Source organism: Podarcis vaucheri, assembly GCF_965113315.1.
Source record: "Podarcis vaucheri genome assembly, chromosome: 16".
In the NCBI taxonomy this organism is placed as follows: Eukaryota; Metazoa; Chordata; class Lepidosauria; order Squamata; family Lacertidae; genus Podarcis; species Podarcis vaucheri.
This window is the reverse complement of record NC_138754.1, coordinates 12,019,224-12,045,014: the sequence shown is the minus strand read 5'-3', so window position 1 is coordinate 12,045,014 and position 25,791 is coordinate 12,019,224. Positions and strand designations below refer to the sequence as shown.

Sequence of the window (25,791 nt, the reverse complement as noted above, 5' to 3'; positions counted from 1 at the left end):
TTCTATAATCTGAACAGTTTAATCCCAGATGAGGACTGAGAAGGGAGATTAGCAGAGAGCTGTAGGGCCTATCAGAGAAGGGATTTGCCTTAGAAGACTGTCTGGGCTAAGAGCAGAAAGGCAGTGCCGTTTCCACCATCCTCTTGCGTGAGATAACTGATTTTTTTTAGGGCCCACATCGACACGGCAGGGATGAAACTGGTAAAAGTGAGGACTTATTTCCATTGAATTGAAAAGTTAAACTGAGCCTCCAAGTGTTTTTCCAGGGTTGAAGCCGGAGTCGTTACACTGGGAGGACAAGTCTCTGAAAAGCACAGGTGTTTTTTAACGGACTGTGAACATATGAGAGCCTCCCTGATACTTTCTATCCTGTCCTCAGCAAATACCAGTTCAAGGACAAAAAGCTAATTCTCTCACTTTATCTGTGTGTCTTATCTAAGTAGTGAGTGATGTTCTCTTCCCTGCATCTGCAAAATTTAGAAGGGCCATTCCAGGTTTTCCTGCCTACCTGTTCCCGAAGGGAGAAAGGAGGGGAAGGGCATAACCTATGTAGGTCCTGGCTATCCACTCTTAACACAAGGCAATAAAGTGAAACCCTTTTGTCCCTGTAAGGAGCAACACACATGCATCAAGTTTTCCCAAAACAAGCTCCCTCACATGCAAACGGAAAAAAAGAGAGGAGAGGAAGGTGTGAAGAAAACAGCATTTATTTATTTTGTTGCTATAAGAACCAGTAAGAGGTTGACTTAAAAAAACCTGACTTTTTTTCCTCTCCAAACCATGTACAAAAAATGGGCTTGTCAAAGGCTTGAGGGGAGGGGGGCAAGGGTAGCCATGTTTACAGACAGCTGGGGCTGCCCCTCTTTTCCCAGATACATGGGTATTTGGGACCAGAGGGCAACTTAAAAAAAAAAGGGGGGGAGACATAGAGACAAAAAAGAAGGAAAAACAGCTGCAGGGGTGGAATGGAAGTCACTCTGAAAGGGGTTCTGTATTTCCCCAAGTCCATGCCATCCCTACAGTCTTCTCCACCCTGACCCCCAAACACACACACACAGAAGAGGGCACAACTTGCATTTACAGTGCTGCCATGGGGAGGGGAGGGAAGTGGCCAGCTTTGTGCGCAAGTCTGAATTGTTAGGGGAGGGTAAAAAAAGGAAGGGAAAACGTGGAAATTAAAAAATACATATATATATAAAAAGGGGGGAAATGAAGGGTGTCCAGTATCCAACTTTGCGGGGGGGGGAGGGGAGGGAAAGAGATGCCCCCCTCCCACCTGCCCAATCCCAGCAAACGCTTGGCAACTGGAGCTCTGAAGTTCTCTCTGTCAGACAGGCCTTGGAGGCGGGAAAGGGGTGTTGGTGTTGGGTGAGATGGCTACAAGGATCCTAGAGGGGGCGCCAGAGAAGCGACAGCACTCAGTCTTCCAGGATGATGGGTTCGCTGGTGCTGGCAGGATGGGCTGGGGGTACGGGTACCAGAGGAGCTGCTACAGGCCGGAGGGGCAGCACCGACTTCACCTTGAGCGGCAGGTTGGGCCGGCGGGCAGCACGGCGCATCTCCAAGTGGCTCAGGGCCTTGCGGAGCGCCCTGGGGGAAGGAAAGCAGAAGGGGCGCAGGCGTCAGGGGCACAAACACTGCAGAGCCTAACCAAAGAGGACAAGCCGCGTGGTGCAAGCAGCGCCTCAGAAGATGATGGAAGACGCAGTGAGCAGCCTGGCAGGGCAGCGCCAGAATCAACCCCTACACCGGGCCGGTCCAGTTTTTGTGGGGCCCATAAACAATATTTTATTTCAACCCCTCCCAGCACCTATTGTCGCTTGTATTTTTTAAACTCCCTTTCCCCTCAACTGTAGCTCTGGCCTGAGATTGGGATTGTCTCTAAACAGCATCGGACAGGATTTATAAAACCTTGTTGCCAGTGCCAAAGCTACACAACTTGTAGCATCTGCCATTTTTGAAAATAAAACCTTAAAAAAAAGGGAGATTGTGTCTTGGGCACAAACAATTATGAGGCATAGGTTGTTGCTTCTGCGACAGAAGCTGTGTATGATGGCTAGGAGGGACATACTTCCACATGCCAGGGTTTCTGAACTTCTTTGCATCCATTTTAAAACGTAGAAGGGCCATTTTCTAGACCTCGTTGGTCCAATGGGGAATAGCAGAAGCACACAGTGGGGCCTCGTGCATATTTCCTTCTGAGCTTTTGGCACCTGACACCCTTATCTAAAATCTCCAGAATTTAATGGGTACCCAAAAATATGTAACAAATAAATCAAGTAAAATCTACATTTCTTTGCACATTAATCACGCCCTGTTTGTGGCAGAAAGGTGGAGGAGAGAGAGAATCCACTATTGTGCAACAACCTGACTAAAAATTCCCAGGTGAATTACAGGCTGGGATGCTACCTCTCGCCCTAGGGCCCTTGACCGTCTGGAAGAGTGGAGCATCTCTCTGCGCCCAGAGTTCTTGCAGAAAAGAGGGGTGGTTAAGTGGGTAAATGTCCCAAGGACATTATGTAGCACACAGCAATAGCTGTCAGGACTTGCGGGGAGGGAGGGGGAATTCCATTTTTTATTTGTTTGCTCCTGATAAGAAAACTGGCACAAAACTCCATATCTGAGGCAGGAGCCCGGAACAGAAGAGGCCAGTACCAACCCTGTGCCAGAGAAGGGATAAGCTAAACACCCTGCCCACTGCGCCACCCTTTCCATCGCCTTCCTGCTCACCCCAACTGCATTTTTTTGGTTTTAAATCCCTTCCCCAGTACCTGGTGTCCTTGGTAGCCACAAAAACGACTGGGTTGGGGGCGTCGGCCGGGTTCAGCTTCTGACGCTTGATGGCAGGCTGAGTGCTCGACCTCATTCCGGAAGTCATGGGCCGCCCGTTGGCCGAGAAGGGGAGCCCGCCCCCTGCCACCTGCACCCAGTCGCACATAGAGCTATCAGCGAGAGGAAACCCCAAAGGCAGTGTCCACCTCTTGCTGGCTCCCGCCCTCCCCCTCCATCCTGAGTCCGTCTCACCCTGCCCCGAAATGGGAGGGAGAGTCTTATGCTGCCTGGCTGGGGGAAACTGGCTACCCATCCTCCCCACCAACTGCAGAGAGGAACTTACAGAGAGAGAAAGAGAGAGCAAGAGAGAGAGAGAGAGAGAGAGAGAGAGAGAGAGAGAGCTGTAGGCCCAGAAAGAACAAAGACACCCCCCCCCCCGAAACAATAAATTCCTACTCTCCCAAAGAGAAAAAGAAAAAGGAGTTATGGGAAATTTAAGTAGCATCAGCCACAGTGAACACTAACCATTTTGCAGTTTGTTTTTTAAAAATATTATTTACCTTTTCTGCCCCTTTTAGGGTTTCAAATGTCTGGGTCTCCCCCTCCCTCAAGCACACAAAAATAAACTTTCAGAACTGTAAGGTGGTACCCACCCAAGCTCCACTTAGAGAAGGCTCACTGATTTCAATGGAACCAATTTGGTTGTGTTCATTCATTTAAACAGGTGCACTCCGAGTGCGGTTAACATCGGACACAATCCTTTGACACTCTCTGCTATTACACCCCTTCTCCCTGCCCAACGTCTCCATAACATCACACTCAATCACACCCAAATGCTACCGCCGCCCTTCGATGCCCACCTTCCAGAGCCCAGCGGCACTCACACTCTCGTACGCCCGCTTGCCCACGATGCCAGCCAGGCCTCGGTTCGGGGTCAGCTGGTTTCTGTTGATGGGCGTCTTGGTGCCTCGGGGGGTTTTTGGTTTCAGGGGAGCCTGTGCAGCTGGAAGAACAAGAGCATTGTCTTAGGTGGGCAACTGCTGAAGAGAAACACAGGCTTTCCCCTAGTGGTATTGCTTCCCATTTTTGGGAGATATGTTTTCTTATAAACATCTGGTGTTTTTGGAAGGAGAAACTAGCTTGTTTGGGCCAAAGCTTCCTCTCTCCCCTATTCCAAGACACCAGACTGACACCATAAGAACCTAAGAGCCTGGTTGCTGGATCAGGCCAATGGCCCATTTAGTCCAGCATCCTGCTTTTACAGTGGGCAACCAGATGCCCATAAGGAAGCCCACAAGCGGAAGCTGAGTGCAACAGCAACTCTCCCCACTTGCAATTCCCAGCAACCGATATTCAGGGACACAATCTTCAAATGGGTTGTGGACTGCTCGGTGGGGGTGTACGTAATTCCTTATGTCCCATGATTTGGAATTCACAGAAAGTCAGGATTGTCTGCAAATCATGGTTTGGAGGAAATCCCAGTTAATCCCAGTCATATTTTTGCTTGATTTGAACATCACAGCAAAACCATAGAAGGGAGAAGGGAATTCATACATGAGAAAGGAGTGCACAAACCTGTGGCAATAATTGTGATTTGGAGAGCAAACGTCAAGAGATGTGAGACATAAGCCCGACCCCTGTCTCCTTACCTAGCTCCTTGACAATGGTAGCCAGCGGAAGCCGCACCAGAGGGTGAATTTTGAGGGGTGTCTTTGCGGCCTTGGGAAGCCGGATAGAGCCTGGAGGGGAGAGCAAACAACAGGAATGAGATCCGCCAGCTCCTCCGTTGTTCCAAACAGCCCTTCTTCACCACACACACAAAACATACACTCTGCCTTGATGGCATTGGCGTTGATGGGTGCGTATGGACGACGGGCAGCCCGGCGCGGCTGCAGGATGTCCCGGCACATGCGGCGTGCAATGCGGGTCAGCTTGGTGGTCTGCAGCAGGAAGGTCTGCCGGTTCTTGGCTAGAAGCTTGGCCCGGTTGGCGCTGGTCGTGTAGGGAGAGAGGCTCTGGGCTTCTGGCCGAGACATGTGGCCCCGGGAGTGTGGCTCCTGGAAAACAAGAGAAAGGGCAATATGGTGAGATCCCTGCTCAGCTTGCAAAGCGAATGACTGCCCCCACCCAAAGTAAAGGGAATAGGAAAGAACCAGCATGTGGCAAGATGCCAGCTACGTCAATGACAACATAACAAAAAGAGGCCAGCACTGTACCACCTGCCAATGTGGTATCAAAATCTAAAAAGCCAACCATTTGTTCCTGGACCAAGCTGCTTTCATGGAGAGATAAGAACGATGTGGCCAGGAAATCCTCTGAGCAAAGTCCCCTTCACTGTTAAATTTGCTGCTGCTAGTAGCCATTACAGGTAGAACCCAGAAGAATATAGCAATTTTAGAGGCTTCGGTGAAGACAGCAAATGTTACACTTCAGGTTCAAATCAGGGACTAGCGATACTAGAGCAGGCTTTACCGTGACACTGCGGGCTGCTCCCTCGAGCTGTGTCGGGGTCTTCAGGCCCCCGTATTTCTTCCAGTAGATCCAACAGGAGGCACACAGGCGGCACTGCATGTTGGGGGGACCCCAAGCATACCACTGTGCTGACTGGGTGGCTGTGGGGCAAAAGGGAGGCAGAGGGGTCATGGACTCAGACAAGTGAAACCCTAGATCCTCTCCACCCCCCCCCCAAGTTAGGAGGCAAATAACTCAGGTGGGTGAACCAACAGAGCCCACCCACACTGGGTGAAACACTGCAACGTTGTTGTCAGAGTCACCACTGATGAACAGAAACCCATTTGCACTGTGCTTGTGCCATTTCCCTGTCCTCAGAGATACAATGCCCCCCCCCCCCCGGCAGGTACTCACTGTGACAGCTCTCGCAGGTCAGCCCCTTCTGGAAGCCAGCCCCGTTCATGCCAGGCTTGGAGCCCACAGAGATGATTTGGTTTGGATTGGGTTTTGTGCTGGGTGGTGTGGAAGGGATGGGGGAAGAAGACAAATGCTGTTAAAGAGGCCAGGCTGAACTCTGGACGCATCTGTCCCTGCTGGTCCCTGAGGTGGGTGGGGAATACTCACTAGGTGGGGATGTACACCTGCTTCAGCTTGCTGTCAGCTTCCGCTGCTTTCAACCTTTTCTATAAGGAAAAGGAGAACGTGGGACGGTCAAGACATGCTGCCTTTTGCGGGGTCTCTGCTTGAGTCTCATGTTATCAAAGCCACTTGGTTAGGGGGGTCCACAGGCCGGTGCAGCCTCTGGGCAAGGAACGGGACTCTCCCACCCCAGCCATGGTCCCTTCTCCCCCCACTGCCAAACCCCAAAAGCTCTGCAGAAATCAGTTCACCCACTTGCTGGATGTATCGGTCCGTGGTTTTCCACATGTAGTAGAACTGCACAATGCTGGCAAGGGACTTCCACGGGAGCTGCAAGAGAGACAAGACTTCAAGGGAATGCACAGTTACTGGCCCAACCCACCAGTTTTTTTTTTGGGGGGGGAGCCGGCATTTGACCCTGGGCAGCCCTCCAGTTGGTGGGGGCAAACTACAGTTAGGGAAGCAGTTGGAATCTGGAAGAGAAGGAACTCTGCACACCAGGTTTTCAACCTTTCGGAGTCCATAGCTCCCTTGACCAACTACATTCTTTCTGCAGCTCCCCTTCAGCCTGCCTGTGGGCAATGTAGCCCCCTCCTAGGTGGAGGCGGGGCTTGGGAACTACATTTCCTGTGAGGTGCGCCTTGTAGGTATTGCTATCCTTGCTTCTGCCACGCGTGGCCATTTCTATCAATCTAATCTATCTATTAAAAGGAGATAGGGAAGGAGAAGGGACAGATGCTGGCGCTGCCCATGGCTTCCCAAACCATCATCCAATGAGTCTTAGGGTGCCACGGCACATCAGTTTAAAACTACGTCTGTACACAATACCAGTTTTACAAGCATCCCAAAGACTGAGTTCTGGGGCAAATTAGAAAGTGGGTCTGTCTGCTTATCAGGAGGAGAAATGATTATGTCCCTTTTCCAAGAGTGGGGGAGAAGACACCCTTCCCAGTTTTGGGGGAAACGGAAAGGGAGGGGGGTAAAAAGTTGAGCCACAGGAGACTCTGACCATTATTTTCCACCCAACTCATAGCCCCAACTCACAAAGTCCTGCCGGATGTCATTGAAATCTTTGCCGTATTTCTCCAGGGCCTCCTCAAAGAGCATGGCTTCGGAAGCCGACCACTCCTCCATCTCGTCCCTGCACAGCACGGGGCCTCCTTGGGGCACCAGTGTTGACATAGCCTTGGCCAGGTCGTAGCCATTCCGCTGCAATGTATCCATTGCATGGAACTGCCAAGACAGAAGGGGACAGAAGAGATAGAGAACAGGAGGCAGTTGTGCGACTTGGGATTGTGCAGTCTGCTGAATGTAGCACTGGATTCAGAACTTAAGTTTCCTCAGAATCTCAGGCCCCCCACATCAGCTCAAGGAAACTTAGCTGTAATGGTTGGACGCAAAGTTTGAATTGAGAAACCATGATTTGCAATCGGCTACCAAACCATGGTTTGTTAAGCAGATGATGCTATAGTTTGGTGCCATATCTGAATCAACAAATCTGAGTTGTAGCCACTGCTCTGCCTCTGGAGGCCTCTGCAGACTGCTGAGCAGATTGGGGCCGGGGCAAGGGAGCAGACAAGCAGCCTCACAACCATGGCTTGCTCCTTTTAAATAAGGAAGCTCAAAGACCAGTTGGTTCTATGGTTAACATATGGTTTTGTGTGGTGTTTGACTTGAGCTCCTAGTCCTTATGGTTGCAAACACAGGCTTGAAAACAATGCTAGAGGGATGTTTGAATATGGATCCAAATGTCAGTAGAAGACTTCCTTGTCCCTCAACTGTCTTAACTGAATAAATTATACCAAGCTGTTTTTTGTTTGTTTGTTTAAAATACAGTTTTGTGAAAATAAGTGAATTGGCATGGTTTTTAATTAGCATTTTGCAAATCTCGGAGTTGTATCCAACAGAGCAGACCTACAGTAATTGATGGATCCAAGTTAGTAATGCCTAGTAACTTCCATGGATTGGAGGAGAACTGACACTGGATTCAACCCTTGGCTCTTCCCGACCTAGGGCTTGGGTGCAGTTTTTTTACCTATACATAATATACAGCCCTGCCCCACCCGTCATGCCCCACCCACAGCTATTGCCCTTCTCTCCCTCCTCGCCCCCTCACCAGCGTGATGTCACGGGAGGCGGCAGCCGCGCTCATGTGAAGGCTGGGCTGCCGGATGGAACTGCTGCAGTCAAGGGCGCGAGCGAAGGTGCCAACAGCCCTGGCATTGAAGGAAGAAAAGGGAGGGTTAATGACCCGCAGGAGCTGGAGCTAGACTGGCAAGAGGAGCCACAACACCCCCCAGCAGGATCTCACCGAGCCACCACAAGGAACTGGTCAATCTGCCGGTCAGTAAGAGGGTTGTCAGGGTCCCACACCTTCATTTCCATCTTCTGCTGGTTTCGATTGTCTGATTCTCCTGAGGGAGTATGAGAGAGGGGTTGTCAATGCACAGACCGCCATGATCCCACCAATCGAGGGAAGTACTTTTCTTTCTTTCTTTTTGCTCAGTGATCAAGGTGTGTGTGTGTGTGTGTGTGTGTGTGTTTTCCTTGCTCACCTTCCGCCAGCCGCTCTGGGATCTCTGCCTGATACTTGCAGCCAACCCGGATTTCACCCTGGTCAGCTAGAAGAGTCTTCTGAACAGGGTCGAAGACCAGCGAATAGAAAAAACAATCCTGGGAGGAAAAAGGGACATGGCCAGTTAAAAGGAGGTACCCTTAAAACCCTGAGTCTCTTCAGTTTCTGGCAGTAGGAGGATGTCTTCACTCCTTCTGCAAAGCCTAAAGAGAACAGAAGTGGGAGGCTGCCTTCCCTACTATTCTGTTTGACGGAGATGAGGGATGATACCCTTTTATCCCAAGTCCATAACACTGGGACTCTGCAAGAAGCCACATACATTCCTTTTTACGCAACCTGCCTCACCTCTTTATCCAGGTACTGGCTGAGGATGTCTGTCTCGTTGAGCAGCGTAACACTGCATTTCCCCCTGCAAAGAAAAACAGAACCTGCGTCTAGCCTAGCAGATCTCTCAACTGTGTCTGTATGGTTGTTTGATTTTTTTTATTAATAGTGTTATACAAATATAGTGATATATAACAATTGTCTCCAGCCTCTCCTCACCGTATGTGGGTAGCGGGCAGAGACTCAAACTGGCGTGAAAGGAAGAGTTCCCGGTGTTTTAGCTGGTGCCGCTGCTGTTCCGACACCGAAGGCTGTTTGGACTCTTCTTCAAATTCTCCTGTTTTGGGGTGAAAGAGGCAGAAGGTAAAGGTTTCACTTCCAGGAATTCCATCTCCCCCAGAAACTGCAAAGTGTGGCTCCTTTGATTTAGCCAGAAATCATCCCAAATCAATATGGAGACTACTCAAAAGGCTAAAATCAGGCTTTTCAAAATACATAAAAACCGGATTGCTGGATCAAATCAAGGGCCCACCCAACCCAACACTCCGCTTCCAATGGCAACCAGTTAGACGTATATGGAAACTCACATGCAGTGCAGAAATGCAATGGCCCCTCTCCTGTTTCTCTCTAATGTCTGAGAGCCAGGGTGCCAATAGTTAAAACACAGGACTTGGAGAATGTGGGTTTTAATACTTGCTTGTCACAAAGTTCATTGGGTGGCCTCTCGTTCCATCACACATTCACACCCAAAGCCTAAAATCACAGCACTGTTGTGAGTTTAAATGGGGTTTGCCTCCCTGAACTCCCTGGAGAAAGGCTTGGATCTAATGGTGATAAATTAAATTCAAACAGGTATACTGCCTTTGAACATGGAGGTTCTATTCTCAGTATCATGCTTAGTTAATACATTTATTCTCTTACGGGTGGCGCTGTGGGTTAAACCACATAGCCTAGGACTTCCCAATCATAAGGTCGGCAGTTCGAATCCCCGTGACGGGGTGACGGGGTGAGCTCCCGTTGCTCGGTCTCTGCTCCTGCCAACCTAGCAGTTTGAATGCATGTCAAAGTGCAAGTAGATAAATAGGTACCGCTCCAGCGGGAAGGTAAATGGCGTTTCCGTGAGCTGCTCTGGTTCGCCAGAAGCAGCTTAGTCATGCTGGCCACATAACCCGGAAGCTGTACGCCAGCTTCCTCGGCCAATAAAACGAGATGAGCACCGCAACCCAAGAGTCAGTCACGACTGGACCTAATGGTCAGGGGTCCCTTTACCTTTACCTATGAGTCCACCAGGCTGTAGAACAAAGGGAGAAAAGGAAAGCACTTCTGCCAAGAGACCAGCTGCCTTTAGCTCTCCCACAAAGTCACCTAGCAAGGGTGATGCCATCAGGCTACCCTACATTGTTTCCATCCCAGCTGGTTGTTTTAAGTACTACAGGTTTAAGAACTGGTGCCTGAGCTTTCTTTCCACCCCTTGTTAGTCCCCATCCCTTGTTCCTTGTGTCTCATATCTTGCAGATAGTTACCCTTCAGGCAGAGATTGTCTTACTGACAACTGAACATCATCACAGGGCAGTTCACAACATAAAAATACAAAATGAGACCACAAAATACATAATAAAACAAAGCAAAACTCCCCTCCGACAAACAATAATAAGCTATTCTAGGAACCTTTTCTGGTTGAAGAGCAAGGTAAAAAAGAAGACATTTGTCTAATCCTCTTTTAAAAGCCACATTGGTTGTAGTCCACCACCACATCCTATGGCAGCGGCTTCCATCGTTTAATTAATTACACATTGCGTGAAAAGCCTTCTGTCTGCCCTGAATCGACTGCCTCACTTTCACTGGGTGTTCCTGAGTTCTAGTACTATGAGAAAGAGAGAAATACTTTCCCTCCTCCAATTGTAACACCTATAATGATCCCCGACCCAATCAATTCCCCCCCCCCACAAAAAAACCAACTACCAAAGCACCTCAGATACTCCAACCTTTTGATCATTTCCCAGCATAGATCTAGCCATGTTTACTCAGGAGTCTATTGACTCCAATGGGGCTTACTCCCAAATTAAGCAGGATTAGGATAGCAACCCAAATTTTCCCTTTTTATTAAAAAAACAACAGTGCCCTACTCGCTGCTGTCAAAGGGTCGTCATTTCCGCTCCCCTTTCCAGCAACACAGCATGTGCCTGCATGTCAGTTTCTCTCTCTGTCTACACACACACACACACACACACACACACACACACACTCAGCCACCCTCCTAGAAGCAGCCAAGAAGCAGCGTCCACCAAGAGGCGCATTGTTCTCCCAACCCCCTTCTGCTTCTCAGAACTTGGCAGAGTCCCAGGGAGGGACTTGAAGGATGCTTACTCCACCCTCCCCTCCCGCCCCTGCTTTTTGACTCAGGAAACCCTCTGCAAAGGAAAGGTGGGCCTGTGGGTTAGAGGCAGCCTTGAACCAGCCCTCCTCCTCCTCCTCCTCCTCTGGCCTGATTGGACAGAGTCAAGGTCACAGCCCCTGCTCCAAGAGGCCAGGAAGCCCTAAGCAGTCATGCAAGCTCCTCCCACCCCATCCTACTTCTGTTAACCCTTCAGCAGCTGACGACAGTGCCAGGATTCAGAGAAGGCTAGGCTTTATAAGGGCCAGGGGCAGATATCACCTCCTGGCCTTCACCACCGGGATTTAGTTCCGCAAAGACCCTAAAAGCCCCTCTCCAACGGAAGAAAGCATAAAGTTTCCAAACCTACATGCACCTTATTCTCCTATCCGACCCCTGCCAAAGTTTTTAAAAGAGTCAATGTATTATGCAAACAGCCAGCAACTAACTGCTGCTCTGTATTTTGGATCTGTGAGCAAGCAGGTGGAGAGAAATAAAGACACCCTCCCCCAAATCAATCTGCTTAAGTCTCCACTTCTGCTAGGGTAGAAAGAAGCTTCCCAGGGCTCTCAGATGCAATTGCTCTGGGAAAGAGGGTAGGGCAGCCTTTCACACACTCCTTTCTTGTTTTCTCTTCCGAGGTGGCTTCCCTCCTCCTCTTGCTCCAGCCTGAGGGCAACAGCTCCCTATCCACCTCTGTGCCTCTCCTCTCCCCCCCAACCTCCTCCAGCACAGCCGGTGTCACCAGAGAGGCTGCCAAAGGCCCATTCCCAGACACACGGCCCACGCGCTACCCAGCCCTACAGGCCCGGTGCAACATCTCGCCCCCCCAACCCAAATATACTCCGCAGCTACTGGCTCCAAAGAAAACGCAAATCACACCAGGGACCCCCCTACTCACGGGCATTGCTGTCGGCTAGGCTGTTGAGGCTACTGGATATATCACGCCGTCGAAACAGGCAGACCACTTTGGCCTCCACATTGCCATTGGCCGTCTGGGGGTAGAAGCAGAGGGGCAACGCTGTTTATTAGTGGGCAGGCAAGATCTTGTTCTTATTTATGTAAGGCAATTCTATACCACTTAATCATTAGCCAGTCTAAGTACATAAAAGTAAACACAGAGAATGAAAACTCACCATAAACCTGAACATCAACACTACCTTAAAAATGCCCATTGGAATAAGGGAAGTGTTTGCCATGCACCTGAAGGCTGCCTATGTAACCTCAAGCGGAAGAAAGCTCCAGAGGCCTGAGACCACAAAACGTATGGCTTCTGAGTCATGGGGACTACCGGGATCCTTTTCAAGTGCCTCACCACACCCAGCAGCTTCCTACTTCACCCCCCATGCTCCCCCAGCTCCCAAATATCCTGGCTTTCTTGGCTACAATAGGTCCAGCACCCCCAAGGCATGCAGCCCAGCACCCCCCTACCCCATCTCTCTGCCTCCCACAACCAGTGCTGTCATTACCTTGTTGAGCTCCTCAATGCGGCGGACGAGGTAGGGGTTACTAGAGGAATTCTCAAAGTAGACATAATCTGTAAGAGGGGCAAAACAAAAGGCAATGAGGGAGTGGAAGCAGCAGCAGCTGGAAAGCAGGAACATATTCTCAGGAGACACTGGCTCCTGAAACAACAATGTAAGTGGATGTTTAACGTTTTTTCCTCCTAGGGTGCTCTGTGGTCTTCCAGATGTTGCTGGAACCCACCTTTCATCAACACTAGCCAGCATGGCCTATGGTCAGGGATCGTAGGAACTGTAGTCTGGAGGTCCACAGGTTCCCCAACCCTGCTTTAAATGCTTCATGGATGTCATTTAAGCCAAGGCAGGTACACTTCAGGACTGTGGCTGTGTACACACCATACCTTTAAAGAACATTCTGATAACTGCAATTTATTATGGGTGCTGGGAATTGTAGCTCTGTAAGGGATAACCTACAGCTCACAGGATTATTATTTTTGGGGGAGGTATGTGCTTTGAATGTGCATCAAAGGTAAATTGTGCAAGCAACCTGTGCTTTTTTTTATTTACAAGAGACCCGCAAAGTCTACCAATTAGAAACAGGTACAAAGCACTGCCAGTGGAGAAGGCATTGGTAATGCTCAGCCCTGGAAGTTGTAAGAAATGACCTCCTCCATGTCCTGTCACATGAAAATTTGCTCCTGGATTCTCCCCAGGCTTTACCCATTTCAGAAGCCTATTTGAAGGAAGGTGGGGAACTTTTTTTGTTGCTGGTTTTGTTAAATAATGAAATGTCAAAGACCCTTGCTGAGCTACGCAAATCATCCAGAAATCGATCAGGAGTTCTCAATCACCTTCTGTCTGTCCCTGATTGGACCGATCCTGATAGCCCCTCTGTAAAATAGGCCAGAAGGACTATTATCCCTGTTATGCTGTACAGATAAGAGCCTGAGGCTGGGGAGATTGTTTAATACTACCTGGCAAGTTCATGGCCGAGCTGAGATTTGAACTAAAGACTTCCTCATTTACAGCCCATGCTCTTGACACCTCCAGGAGTTGTCATAGATACACCTCAAGAATATATGAAAAGCCTGGCTGGATTACTTCAAAGGCCATTTGCGTAAAGTATCCCATTTCCCACAGCAGCCGACAAGAATGCTTCTAAGAAGTCTCTAAGCATGTCACAAAGGCAACCACCTTCCCTTTCAGACTGCCTTTGAACATGGAGGTTCTGTTCATTCACCATAGCTAGTAGCCATTGCTCAAGCACATACAGTGGTACCTCGGGTTAAGTACTTAATTCATTCCGGAGGTCCGTTCTTAACCTGAAGCACCACTTTAGCTAATGGGGCCTCCTGCTGCTGTCACGCCGCCGGAACACGATTTCTGTTCTCATCCTGAAGCAAAGTTCTTAACCCGAGGTACTATTTCTGGGTTAGCTGAGTCTGTAACCTGAAGTGCATGTAACCTGAAGCGTATGTAACGTGAGGTACCACTGTACTGCGTATAGGAATACTATATCCATCAAACCCATCAAAGTGCCTTAGGAAAAATATGAAGATTTATCTAATCTAGGTCAGCCCATCCCATTTTATCCAGGACAAAGACTATTCAGTACTTCTCCTCTCTGGCCCAGCCTCAAGACTTGCCACCCTGCAGCTCAGCCCCACCCGCCACAGCACCCTCTGTCCATTCCACCAGAAGTCCCACACTCAGGGCTGTGAACCTCCCACTTGTCTGCAGCTATGCTGTGGGTACCCCCATGGAATTTGACAGCAAGACGAAGAGTTCAATATAAGCATCTTTCATTTCCCACTTTTTAAAGCAAGCAGAATTTGAACCTTTAAAAAGGTGAGCCTGAAAGCGCTGGGTGCGGGGAAAAGCCTACTGAAGCTGCAGAAACCAGAATTTTCTAATGGAGGTGTGGTGAAACTTTGGACCTTCGTATGTCGCGGAACTACAGCTCCTATCATCCCTGGCCATTGGTCATACATGTTGGGGCTCATAGGCATTGTAATACAGCACCATCAGGAGGAATAAAGGTTCCTCACATCTATTCTAATAGTTAGGGAAGGGATTGGGAACCTTTGGCTCTCCAATGATGTTGCTGGCCACTGAAAATTACAGTGGTACCTTGGAACTCAAATGGCTCCATTCTCAAATGTTTTGGCTCCTTGGAACTTGAACATTTCAGAAGTCTAACAGTCTTCCGGAACGGATTACATCTGAGTTCCAAGGTGCCACTGTATTGGATTTTGTAATCCAGCAGTTTTTGGAGGGACACTGGTTCACCAACCCTCATGAGGGAATGAGGCTTCAGTGCTCTGCTTCTCCCAATCATTAACAGAAGCACTACATGCAAATTTCCCTGATCTGCATATTTCTTACACGCTACAAAAGGCAGGCTGCCTCCACACAGAGTTATAGGGTGTTTGTTTTTTGTTAGGTGCAAATCATACCTATCAGTGGCTAAAGCCAGGGAAAGGCTAGAAACCTTTCTGTCTAAAGTGTTTCACAACTATATTTGAATCTTTATGACAATCACATAAAAGCAAGCCAATATCACCACTATGGGAATGCTGAAGGTGAAAGCCATCGTGCAGAAGGCTGGCCAGCCACACAATATAACTATATAGAGACTATCATCCCTGATCTCCAGAGTAGCCAAGCCCCCAAGCCCCAACCCAGGTGTGGTTGCCAGTCATTTGTCTGACATGTAAGAAAGGGTTGGGTTGCCTGCTGCGCTTCCACAAGGCCTATTTCCACCACTACCAATAAGTTCTTTGTTTTCCTACCAGTACTAGCCACTATAAGCAATACAGTATATGAGTGACTCAGATTCAGCCCACATTAAACAGGAGGTGGTGGAGAAATTAAGAAGGGGGGGGGGAGTCAGGCTTGGAGAGAGAGTCAGGTAACAATGGGAGGGCAAGCAAAAGGTGGATGGCAGCCAACCATTTGGCTGAAGTAGTTAAGTCTTCAGAGAAGGGGCCTAGAAGAGAGGGGAATTGTCACCAGGGGGAGGGAGGATATTCCAGGCCAAGGGAGCCGCAGGGTGGTTAAAGAGATAGATAAGAGTGGGAAGAAGTGACTAAGGGGTCCAACAGCTTGTGAACAGGAGAGTAGGAGGGAATGAGGGCAGCAGGCATTAAATGCAAGAATGAGAAGCTTGAAGGTGAAAGGAAAAGAAAGGGAGACGATTGAACATATGCCCATCCAGCCCCTTATTATCTAATCAGACTGCAAGTAGCATGTTTCTCTCTCTCTCTCCTGTGTGTGTACACACACATGAGTGTGTATATGCCATGCTATTTTTCTAGAAAAAGAGGTGCTGGAGCTGACTATGAACTTCTCCCTTGTTCTCTTAGAATGGCAATGGCACCCACCTGAGACGTGCCAGAGTTGAGCTCCAATGAGCTCCAGCTGAAAGAAAGCCCTGTGTGTATGTGTCTTTCCTAGCCCCGCTGCCGGAACTTTTTGAACCTGGGTCCTTCTGCAAGTGAGCTGTGCCCTCTATCATTGACCTATGGCCCTGTGATGCTGGGAATTCTGGAGGCACTGATCATGGCAAGGGGGTGGGGATATATTGGCAGAGTGTTCTGAATTGACCAAAGATGAAAAACACTGGGTTGTTTCCAGCTAAGTTGCACTCAAAGCAAACCCAATGAAATGAATGAACCTTTGTTAGTCATTGCTATTAAATTAAATAGGTCTACTCTGAGTAGGAATAACATTGGCTACAACCCTAGTTCAGCATCACAAACCCCAAGCAGATGCCTCCTGGAAGTCTGTAAGCAAGGCACCATAGAAATGGCTCTCTCCAGTGCTTTCCCCCCATCATCTATATTGCTTCTGACTATGGAGGTTCCAGCACCTCACATACTGCAGACTCTTAAAACCAACTCTCTAGCATCCTGTTCTTAACTCCGCGCACAAACCACTCTCCTTGCCTCCCCTGCCCCCCAGTCTGACAGGCCCAGACTTTTAACTACCCCCAGCTGAAATCCAACAAGACCCTTTGCTCAACTTCTAAGTTGTGCGGCCCCTAAGTGTATTATGCCCTTCCCCATCTGTTTCTTCGCTCCCACTCTCTCCCAGAACCAACCACATCCTCCTCACACCTCCCTGTACAACTAACCAGATCGTGACATTTCTACCAATACTTAACACCCCCCCCCCCAATTTCCCACCAGTCTGGTCTTGTTTCACCCACCCACCCCAATCTTTTGGACCTCACTTCTCTACCACCACATCTGAGACTGAAAACAGCTCACCCTCTTCTCACTTGCTGCAGCCAACTGTTTAGCAGGGGAGAGAGGAAATTATCATGTTTCCCACCATACTTTAATTTTAGTGTCCCCCTCGCAAATTCTTTCACCCAAATTCCAAACTCAAACAAGGGTTGGACAGACTCTTAAACCGCCACCTCTCCTCAAGTTAAACCTTTTCCCAAAGGCTTTGAATTCTTAAGCCTGCCCCATCCATCACATAATTAGCAGAGTCCTCCAACCAACTCCTTCATGCCCCCAACTCCCCTGCCCAGCCCCATATCTTATCCCCAGTAGCCCAACCTATTCTTTCACACTGCCCTCCAATATGCACACATCCATGTGCATTCACACAAGCAAACCCCTTGGGTTTCCAATCTTTGTGTTACTACTTCAAACTAGACCTCAACACTTTCCTCCCTATACCTCTTTAATATTCTCCAACCTTCATATATCCATTTTTCGCCATCCTGCTCCACATGCACTTTAAGTCCCACCACTACCACTATGCCTGCTACTTCTTAATTTTACCACTTCCTGTATTAGCCCCCCCCCCAAAAAAAACCCTCCCTCCACTCAATTACCTTGAAATAAACTATTTCCAAACGTTATCCCACTATTTGGAACAAACCCTCTTGGTGCCCCCAGTATCCCAAACCTGTTTAGACCCAAGTGCCTCCATGTAGTCCTCACAAACCTCAAACTACCCCAAACTATTTTATTCAACAACTCCCCTCCCTGCCCCTTAGGAACACCCTTTGCTCCACAGCACCCCAATTTAAAGTCACCCCACACCCCCCAACCTCCTTCACTAACCCCTTTTCACTTTACCAAAACCAGCTCCCTTCAAGTCTCCATCCCACTGCTTGGAACTAACCCCCCCCCCTTATTCCTTTCACACACACCCAAACACCCCACATTTCTTTTGCATCCCCCTTATTTCTTCAAACCCTTTCACCCCACAAACTAGGTAGTTCAGCCAGCCTCCTTGCTCCTCTCAGCAACCCCCCTGATCCACAACCCAGCCCCCACAACTAACTTTATAAACACACACACAAAACTCCACCATACTCCCCATGGTGGCTTTTTTTATAAGCCCCCCCCCTTTTCACATTACTGTACAAATAAACTTAGTCCCACTTCCTGGGTCCAGCCCCCCTCCCTTTAGCCCTCCTGCCCCCCTCACCTCCTCGGTGAGACAAGCTCCCCTCCCCCAACTCCTCAATGCACCCCCCGACACCCCCTCCCCCACCAGCCCTCTCTCTATCTTTAACCCCTGGTGCTGAACCCCTTTAGCCCCCCTCACCTATTAATTCCCCCTTCGTTCCCTGCCTCTCCCCTCACATTCTCCCCTCCAGCCAGCAACCCCTCCTCCCCTCGTGTCTCGCCCCTCCCCCATTTTCCCCCCACAGCAAAAAAAAAAAAACCCTCTCCCCCCGCCCCCCTCTCCTTCCTTACCGCCCACCCGGTACATATTGGCCGCCATGACGCCTGTGGGGCGCTTCGACTCCTCCCGGCCCGGCCCGCCGCGGCCCCCTCAGGAACTCCGGGCCCGGCCGCTCTTCATCGCCTCCCGCCGCCGTTGTCGTCTCCCTCTCACGCAGCGAGCGCCGGCGCCGGCCAAGCCTCAAGTCCTTCGGGAACCTCCGGAAAGCCCCCTCGGGAATCTTCGGAAACCCTCGGCTTTTTCCGGTTCTCGCTCGTCGAAAGAACACGCCTTTCCTTACAGCATCTCGGGCTTTTACGGAAAAGAGGTCGGAAAGAGACGGGGATTTCCCCGGCCAGTTTCCCCCCTCCCCCAATACTACCAACGGATGAATGAGGGCGACGTCTGCTGACCATACCCGGAAATGGACGAGGGCCACTCGTGTTTTTCCGGATGCCTTCGGGTCGTTCCGTAAAACAAACCTTTCCCCCCTATAAGCGGTAGGGAGGACGGGTCTGGACTGCTTTTTAGTGGCAAGAGTTCAGAACGCTCCTTGGCGTCTTTACGTCACTTCGCAAAGTAGGCTCAAGGCCGCGCCGCTCGGCTGTCTTCATTTTCGGTGTCAAGAGATTAACCCTTTCCTCAAAGCCCCTGCTCCTCGAATGTCCTGGCGCTTCTTGCTACGCAGAACGCAAGAAGCCTATTGGGTGCTTGCCGAAGTGTTCTGACTAACTCGAAAGTGTGCCTAGGTCCACGTCAATTTGTCCATTTTATTTATTGCCCATAGTATATGCAGTATAATAATTCCACAACCAACCGTGGGCTACATACACACCATGTATTTGAGGCAGAGTTCTCTCCCCTCCACAAAAAAAAAACATAGGAACCGTAGTTTAGTAAGGCTGCTGGGAGTCGCAGCTCTGTCAGGAATAAACTACATACAGTCCTCAGGTTTCTTTAGGAGGGGGCCGGATGCGCTTTAAATGTACAGTGGTACCTCAGGTTACATACGCTTCAGGTTACATACGCTTCAGGCTGCAGACTCCGCTAACCCAGAAATAGTGCTTCAGGTTAAGAACTTTGCTTCAGGATGAGGTTTGCTTGAGGAGGTTAAGGGGTGATATGATAGCCATGTTCAAATATATAAAAGGATGTCACATAGAGGAGGGAGAAAGGTTGTTTTTTGCTGCTCCGGAGAAGCGGACACGGAGCAATGGATCCAAACTACAAGAAAGAAGATTCCACCTAAACATTAGGAAGAACTTCCTGACAGTAAGAGCTGTTTGACAGTGGAATTTGCTGCCAAGGAGTGTGGTGGAGTCTCCTACTTTGGAGGTCTTTAAGCAGAGGCTTGACAACCATATGTCAGGAGTGCTCTGATGGTGTTTCCTGCTTGGCAGGGGGTTGGACTCGATGGCCCTTGTGGTCTCTTCCAACTCTATGATTCTATGAGAACAGAAATTGTGCTCCGGCAGCACGGCGGCAGCAGGAGGCCCCATTAGCTAAAGTGGTGCTTCAGGTTAAGAACAGTTTCAGGTTAAGTATGGACCTCCAGAACGAATTAAGTACTTAACCTGAGGTACCACTGTATGTTGTACACAGTCCTAACTGCTCCCTCTTTATTTGTTGCTGGAGACTTATAAGCCCGCCATGCCCTTAGGGCCCAGAGTGATTTTCTATTCTCACAACAACCCTATGAGGTACGACCGACTATTTTACAAATGTGAAGTACAGTAAGCCCTAGACTTAACACAGGGGTTACATTCTGGGGATCACGCCTAAAGCCAAAAATGCATATAGTCAAAACACATTGAGTGCAGTGGTGGGTGTCTGCTAAATATGTGCTAGGAGATACAGTGGTATCTCAGGTTACATACGCTTCAGGTTACAGACTCCGCAAACCCAGAAATAGGACTTCAGGTTATGAACTTTGCTTCAGGATGAGAACAGAAATCGTGCTCCAGCAGCACAGCGGCAGCAGGAGGCCCCTTTAGCTAAAGTGGTGCTTCAGGTTAAGAACAGTTTCAGGTTAAGAATGGACCTCTGGAACGAATTAAGTACTTAACCCAAGGTACCACTGTACTTGCTCCATTTACCTCTTAGATTTCAAAACAAAACAAAACAAGTAATCAAGAAGAATACAAAGGACCAAAGGAACATGGTATGAGATGGCAAATCTCAACTCAGGGTTAATTAAAATATAAAGCCAGATCTTAGGTTAGAGAGGTTGGAGTGAGGAGTGATGTAATCGAGAAGCAAAGTAGCAGGCAGAGCACGATGGTTGATGGCTGTTTGAAGCCAGGGCTGTAGCTATGGGAGAAGCAAGACCCTATTGGCGTGTAAATGCTGTGAACCCCTCCATCGTAGGCTCAAGCTGTATAGATGTGTAAATAAATCATCTGTCATTAAAACACCACAGTCTCCACTGTGCCTCATTTCCAAAAGGAAACATGGACCCTGCTTAAAGCGTACTTGGAAACCCTGGAATCTCGCACTGCTCAGAGATTGGGAAAGTGCAACAATAATAAGCAATACTGGTATCTTCCTCGTCTGTTTCAGAAACAACCCAACCATGTGCACACACAGAAACACACTTTTTTCAGCAAAGGAAACATTTCCTGCCCCTCTCTACTTCACATACATTGAATTGGGCCCAGGCTTCTGTTACAGTTGTCACTTTTGGAGCATATGGTCATTGTTTGACTAAATGTAGGTTTCAAAACTCAGCACTGAAGCTGCACTTAAAAAAAAAAAGTTATCTTTTCCCCTCACTCCTCTCTCCTATAAAAATATGTCCCAACACACAACTGGTGTCACTGGGAGTTGAAATATTATACTGCAAGGTTATCCTGTGTTGTTGGGTAACCATGGTTACCAGCTAGGCCGCAAATTCCTGCTGCAGTCCTTGTCCTTGCACCCCCCCTTCACCACGTCCAGGATGGAAAAAAAAGACAGGGAACAGCAGAACTCTGGATGCAAAGGTTTATTTTTTCGTTTCTCACAGTGTTAAGGCCCTTCTTTGCGCTTGCTATTTACACATCAGATCCAGCCCCTGCCAGAATCACTAGGAATGTAAACGAAGTACGGAAGGATGGCAGTAAGGGGAGGGGTGTGTGGATGGAGACATTTACCCATCTTCACTCGACTTAACAGAATCCAGCGTCTTTCAGGCTTGGGAGGGGAACATCACTGACGTTCAAAGGGAACATTCTCCAGAGAGGTCCCCAAATCTACACCCCGCCCCCTCGCCACTCACAAGCAGTCCTTCTCTCCAAAAACCCCCTGTCTGAGAGACAAGGAACAGGTCTCTCTGCCTTCTCACACACAACAGGCTAGACATTTTCCTTCACGGTGCCGGATCTCCTGAGCCTAGGATTGCTAGTTATCCTGGCTGATCCCACCCTTATGTTAATAAAGCAAATCACATTGTTAGCCAAAGGAAATTTAAGTTGGCAGGGAGAAGAGACTCCCGCCTTCCCACGGATCCATCAACCTGAGCACTTAGTCCACAAGAACGAGTCACGGGGATGGGAGGTCAGCCCCATCACCCTCTCTTGCAAAGGCTTAGTCACCATACTGGGGTATGAGATTTTGCTTCTTCCCCTCCCGCTGGCTTCAGGTGCTGACCCCAGCATCCTGGGAGGAGACTGAGGCAGAAGAGAGGGATTGGCTGCGGGCAAGACTGCCACCCACCACTCGCCACTGGAAGATGCTGGTGTCCTTGCCCCCCATGGAGATAAGGTGGCCATCGTTGTGCGTGAAACGCACATTGGTGACGTGGCTCCCATGGCCCCCATAGACATGACTTGGTGCCTGTGGAAAAGAAGAAAAGGTGGGTAAACTTTTTGAAAAGGTGCCATCGTCAAGGGGATGTTCCGGGAACGGGAAAGCCAATGTGGTGCCCTCCAGATTTTGTTGTTGGACTGCGACTCCCATCAGCCCTAGCCAGCATAGGCAATGGTAAGGGATGATGGGAGTTGTAGTCCAAGAACAGCTAGCATCTTTTGGCCGAGAAATACCCTGAATGGTTAGCTGAGTGGCACAGATGCAGGAATGTGGCGAAAGTAGCCTTGCCTATGATCCATAAGAGACTGGATTAGGTTGGGAGAGCCTAGAGTCACCAGGATCCAGCCTGCAGTGTGGGATAAGTTTGAAAGTACAGGGCTGTACCCTCTGAAGTCAAGGAAATCAACCCAAGCCTAGAATGGGGACCAGAAGACAGAACTCATGTCCTTATCCCCAGCCTAGCCCAGTTCAGAGCTGAATTAATCCTTGCCTACGAGCAACCTCTTCTCCCACCCCACCTCAAGTCAACGCCATTCTACCTTGGGCTTGGCGCAAGGGTACTGGAAGAGGTGCACCTTGCAGAAATCATCTGCCACAGCCACCACCCGCTCGTTGTGGGAGCGGCAAAGTGCATTGATGTCGGTGCCATCCGATCCGTCAGGCCACACCCCTGTGAGCAGATGGAAGGAGAGAGAGGGAAGTGAGATGTGATGAGTACTATGGAGAACAAGATGAAATCAAGGCCAGAATCTTACAGGGAGGGGATGCGACTCTGTGGCAGAGAGCATGCAGATGGTCCCAGGATCAAACCCCAGCATCACCAGGTACAGGTGGACAAGTTCCCTGCCTGAAACCCAGGACAGCTGCTGCCAGTCAGAGTACACAGTAATGAGTTAAATGGGCCAATGGCTGACTATGTTCTCTCCCCCCCCCCCATATCCTAGGTTAGCACATAGAACCCAGCAGGTTAGCTTCCCAACACAACCAAGGGAGTAGGCTTGTTTTTCTTATCTCGCCTCCAAACTCACCAAAAACATGAAAGCCCAGCACGCAGGTATATGAGGCCCATTCACGGTCCTTGTTCTCAAAGCGGTTCCTCAGCAGCTTGCAACCCCCAGCCACATCCCCTGAAAACCAGACATGCAAAAGAAAGGGTTAATTTGGCAGAGGATACCCGGCTATTGCCCAGAGAGAGGGCACTCCTAGGATCTTGATATTTTCCGGTACAATTCAGTCACAGGCCGAGAGGGGGTTATTGTCTTCTGGGCAACCCTGTACCTCCATAGACACTTCCTGGACTTGCACCCTGGGGAGGTCACTCCAGTGCTGCTAACGCAGCAGCCATATGACTTCACCCTCAGAAGCGCACTCCTGAGACAGACAGATGGCAACAACAATTCAGGCCTATACTGGTGTTTTCAGGTTGCACAATTAAAGTCAAATGATAGACCTGTGCGCCAAACCTGCCTGCTCCCCCCCTCCAAAGAAAGCCAAACTTTTGCTATAAGGGATGAGGAAATGCACTAGAAAATGTGGAATAACACTTTGGGCAGTTCAACACTACACACTGAAAGTACACTCATTGCACATTTAAAGCACATTGTTGTTGTTTAGTCATTTAGTCGTGTCCGCCTCTTTGTGACCCCATGGACCAGAGCACGCCAGGCACTCCTGTCTTCCACTGCCTCCCGCAGTTTGGTCAAACTCATGCTGGTAGCTTCAATAACAGTGTCCAACCATCTCGTCCTCTGTCGTCCCCTTCTCCTTGTGCCCTCCATCTTTCCCAACATCAGGGTCTTTTCCAGGGAGTCTTCTCTTCTCATGATGTGGCCAAAGTATTGGAGCCTCAGCTTCAGGATCTGTCCTTCCAGTGAGCACTCAGGGCTGATTCCCTTAAGAATGGAGAGGTTTGATCCTCTTGCAGTCCATGGGACTCTCAAGAATCTCCTCCAGCACCATAATTCAAAAGCATCAATTCTTCGGCGACCAGCCTTCTTCGCCTAAATAATCCTGTGAACTAAAGTTTTCCCCTTCACGGAGCTACAATTCCCATAACTCTTAATGAGCAACAGTTCCTAGAATTCTTGAATGGGGGGGGGGGAACTCATGTACTTTAAATGTATGTTGGATGTCCTTTAAATATATGGTGTCATCTAAGCTCCACACAAACTACTTACTGTGAATGCTCAATAAACAGGTGGTCTGGAAGCAAAGAGAGACCAGATCACCACATGGGAACAACTATCAGGTCTCAGAATTAACCAAGGCTCAGGACTTTTAATTTCTCCACCACTTCAGGGACTTCTCCCAAATTTCTCTTTCCCTAACCAATGGGCCTTACTGCAGAAATTAAACAGCAGCTCCACACCTTGGTAGCCAAAGGAATTACCGCACAATGCACTTCAGGGCAGAAGATTATTTTTTTTAAAGAGGTTTGTGATTTGGAAGTTGTCATCTCAAGGTTTTCACCTTGAGAAAACATGTATCTTCCTTCCCCTCCTGCTCAGACATGGAACTTACAGTACAGGATTTCATAGTCCCCAGAATTGGACATGATGAATTTCCCATCCTTGGACCAGTCCAGATGTGTGATGAAACTGGAGTGTCCCTGGAGTGCAGGGAGAGAAAGTGTGCAGTTTAGGAAGCATCTGGTTTGGTTTTGCTTACCAATGAACCAATCAGTAATATGCTCACCGTGCAGCGGCCAAAACGGGTGTATTTATGCCCGCTGTCCTCTACGCTGTAGATATAAATGAAATTGTCGTGGGAGCCAATGGCCAAGAACTCCCCATCTGCCAAAGAAGGTAAAAGCTCAGTTAGAGGCAGGGGGAGGACAGAGGAACAAATTCCCCAACAGGAAAGGCTGGGGTGGGGGCGAAGGCTCCGTGGCAGAGCATCTGCTTTGCACGCAGAAGGGTCCCAGATTCAATCCCTGGCATCTCCAATAATGGCTGGGAAAGGTCCCCTGTCTGAAACCCTGAAGAGCTGCTGCTAGTCAGTACAGTGGTACCTTGGGTTAAGTACTTAATTCGTTCCGGAGGTCCATTCTTAACCTGAAACTGTTCTTAACCTGAAGCACCACTTTAGCTAATGGGGCCTCCTGCTGCTGCCGCGCCGCTGGAGCACTATTTCTGTTCTCATCCTGAAGCAAAGTTCATAACCTGAAGCACTATTTCTGGGTTAGCAGAGTCTGTAACCTGAAGCGTCTGTAACCTGAAGCGTATGTAACCCGAGGTACCACTGTATATACAATACAAAGCTAGATGGACCCAGCAATCTGACTTGAGACGAGACAGCTTCCCATGTTCTTATTTAAATCAGCTGTCCAGCTAGAACCATGAGGACTGGAATCTGCCTTCATTTTTAGGGGAGGAATCTTTGCTCAGTGGTATGGCATCTGCCTTCCATATAGAAGGTCCCAGATTGAATCCCTGGCATCTCCAGGTAGAGCTAATAATAATAATAATAATAATAATAATAATAATAATAATAATAATGTTATTTCTTATACCCCATCCATCTGACTGGGTTACCCCAGCCACCCTGAGTGGCTTCCAATAAAAGGTAAAGGAACAAAGCATCAAACATTAAATTTTCCCAAAACAGGGCTGCCTTCAGATGTCTGAAACCCTGGAGAGCTACTGCCAGTCCATGCAAATGCACGTGAGCTAGATGGACCAATGGTCTGACTCAATGCAAGGCAGTTTCCTATGTAG

At 49.0% G+C, this 25,791-nt stretch overlaps 2 protein-coding genes across 4 annotated transcripts in view; both read right to left on the bottom strand.

The window, feature by feature from the left end:
• Nucleotides 1–689: 689 nt before the first annotated feature.
• Nucleotides 690–18,489, bottom strand: MTA2 (metastasis associated 1 family member 2). 3 transcript variants are annotated; one of them, XM_082202184.1, is made up of 18 exons: nucleotides 18,322–18,489; nucleotides 12,605–12,672; nucleotides 12,037–12,130; nucleotides 8,981–9,098; nucleotides 8,783–8,846; nucleotides 8,418–8,535; nucleotides 8,174–8,276; nucleotides 7,979–8,078; nucleotides 6,907–7,095; nucleotides 6,118–6,192; nucleotides 5,848–5,906; nucleotides 5,638–5,735; nucleotides 5,245–5,384; nucleotides 4,601–4,829; nucleotides 4,422–4,511; nucleotides 3,633–3,775; nucleotides 2,772–2,920; nucleotides 690–1,590 (listed from the first exon to the last, which is right to left on the bottom strand). In XM_082202184.1, the coding sequence occupies exons 1-18, from the start codon at nucleotides 18,347–18,349 to the stop codon at nucleotides 1,419–1,421; spliced, it is 2,037 nt and encodes a 678-aa protein (XP_082058310.1). In that variant the 5' UTR covers nucleotides 18,350–18,489; the 3' UTR covers nucleotides 690–1,418. The 3 variants fall into 3 exon arrangements, with proteins under 3 accessions (XP_082058310.1, XP_082058311.1, XP_082058312.1); XM_082202185.1 differs by having other exon boundaries at nucleotides 3,657–3,775; XM_082202186.1 differs by lacking the exon at nucleotides 2,772–2,920 and having other exon boundaries at nucleotides 3,657–3,775.
• A 2,768-nt stretch (nucleotides 18,490–21,257) lies between these two features.
• The window catches only part of EML3 (EMAP like 3), a gene marked incomplete at its 5' end in the record, with an annotated part of 41,555 nt that continues 37,021 nt past the window's right edge, over nucleotides 21,258–25,791 (bottom strand). Inside the window, 5 exon segments of the mRNA XM_082202088.1 lie at nucleotides 21,258–22,102; nucleotides 22,615–22,745; nucleotides 23,104–23,202; nucleotides 24,596–24,683; nucleotides 24,770–24,867. Coding sequence (XP_082058214.1) covers nucleotides 21,905–22,102; nucleotides 22,615–22,745; nucleotides 23,104–23,202; nucleotides 24,596–24,683; nucleotides 24,770–24,867 — 614 coding nt within the window. The 3' untranslated portion in view covers nucleotides 21,258–21,904.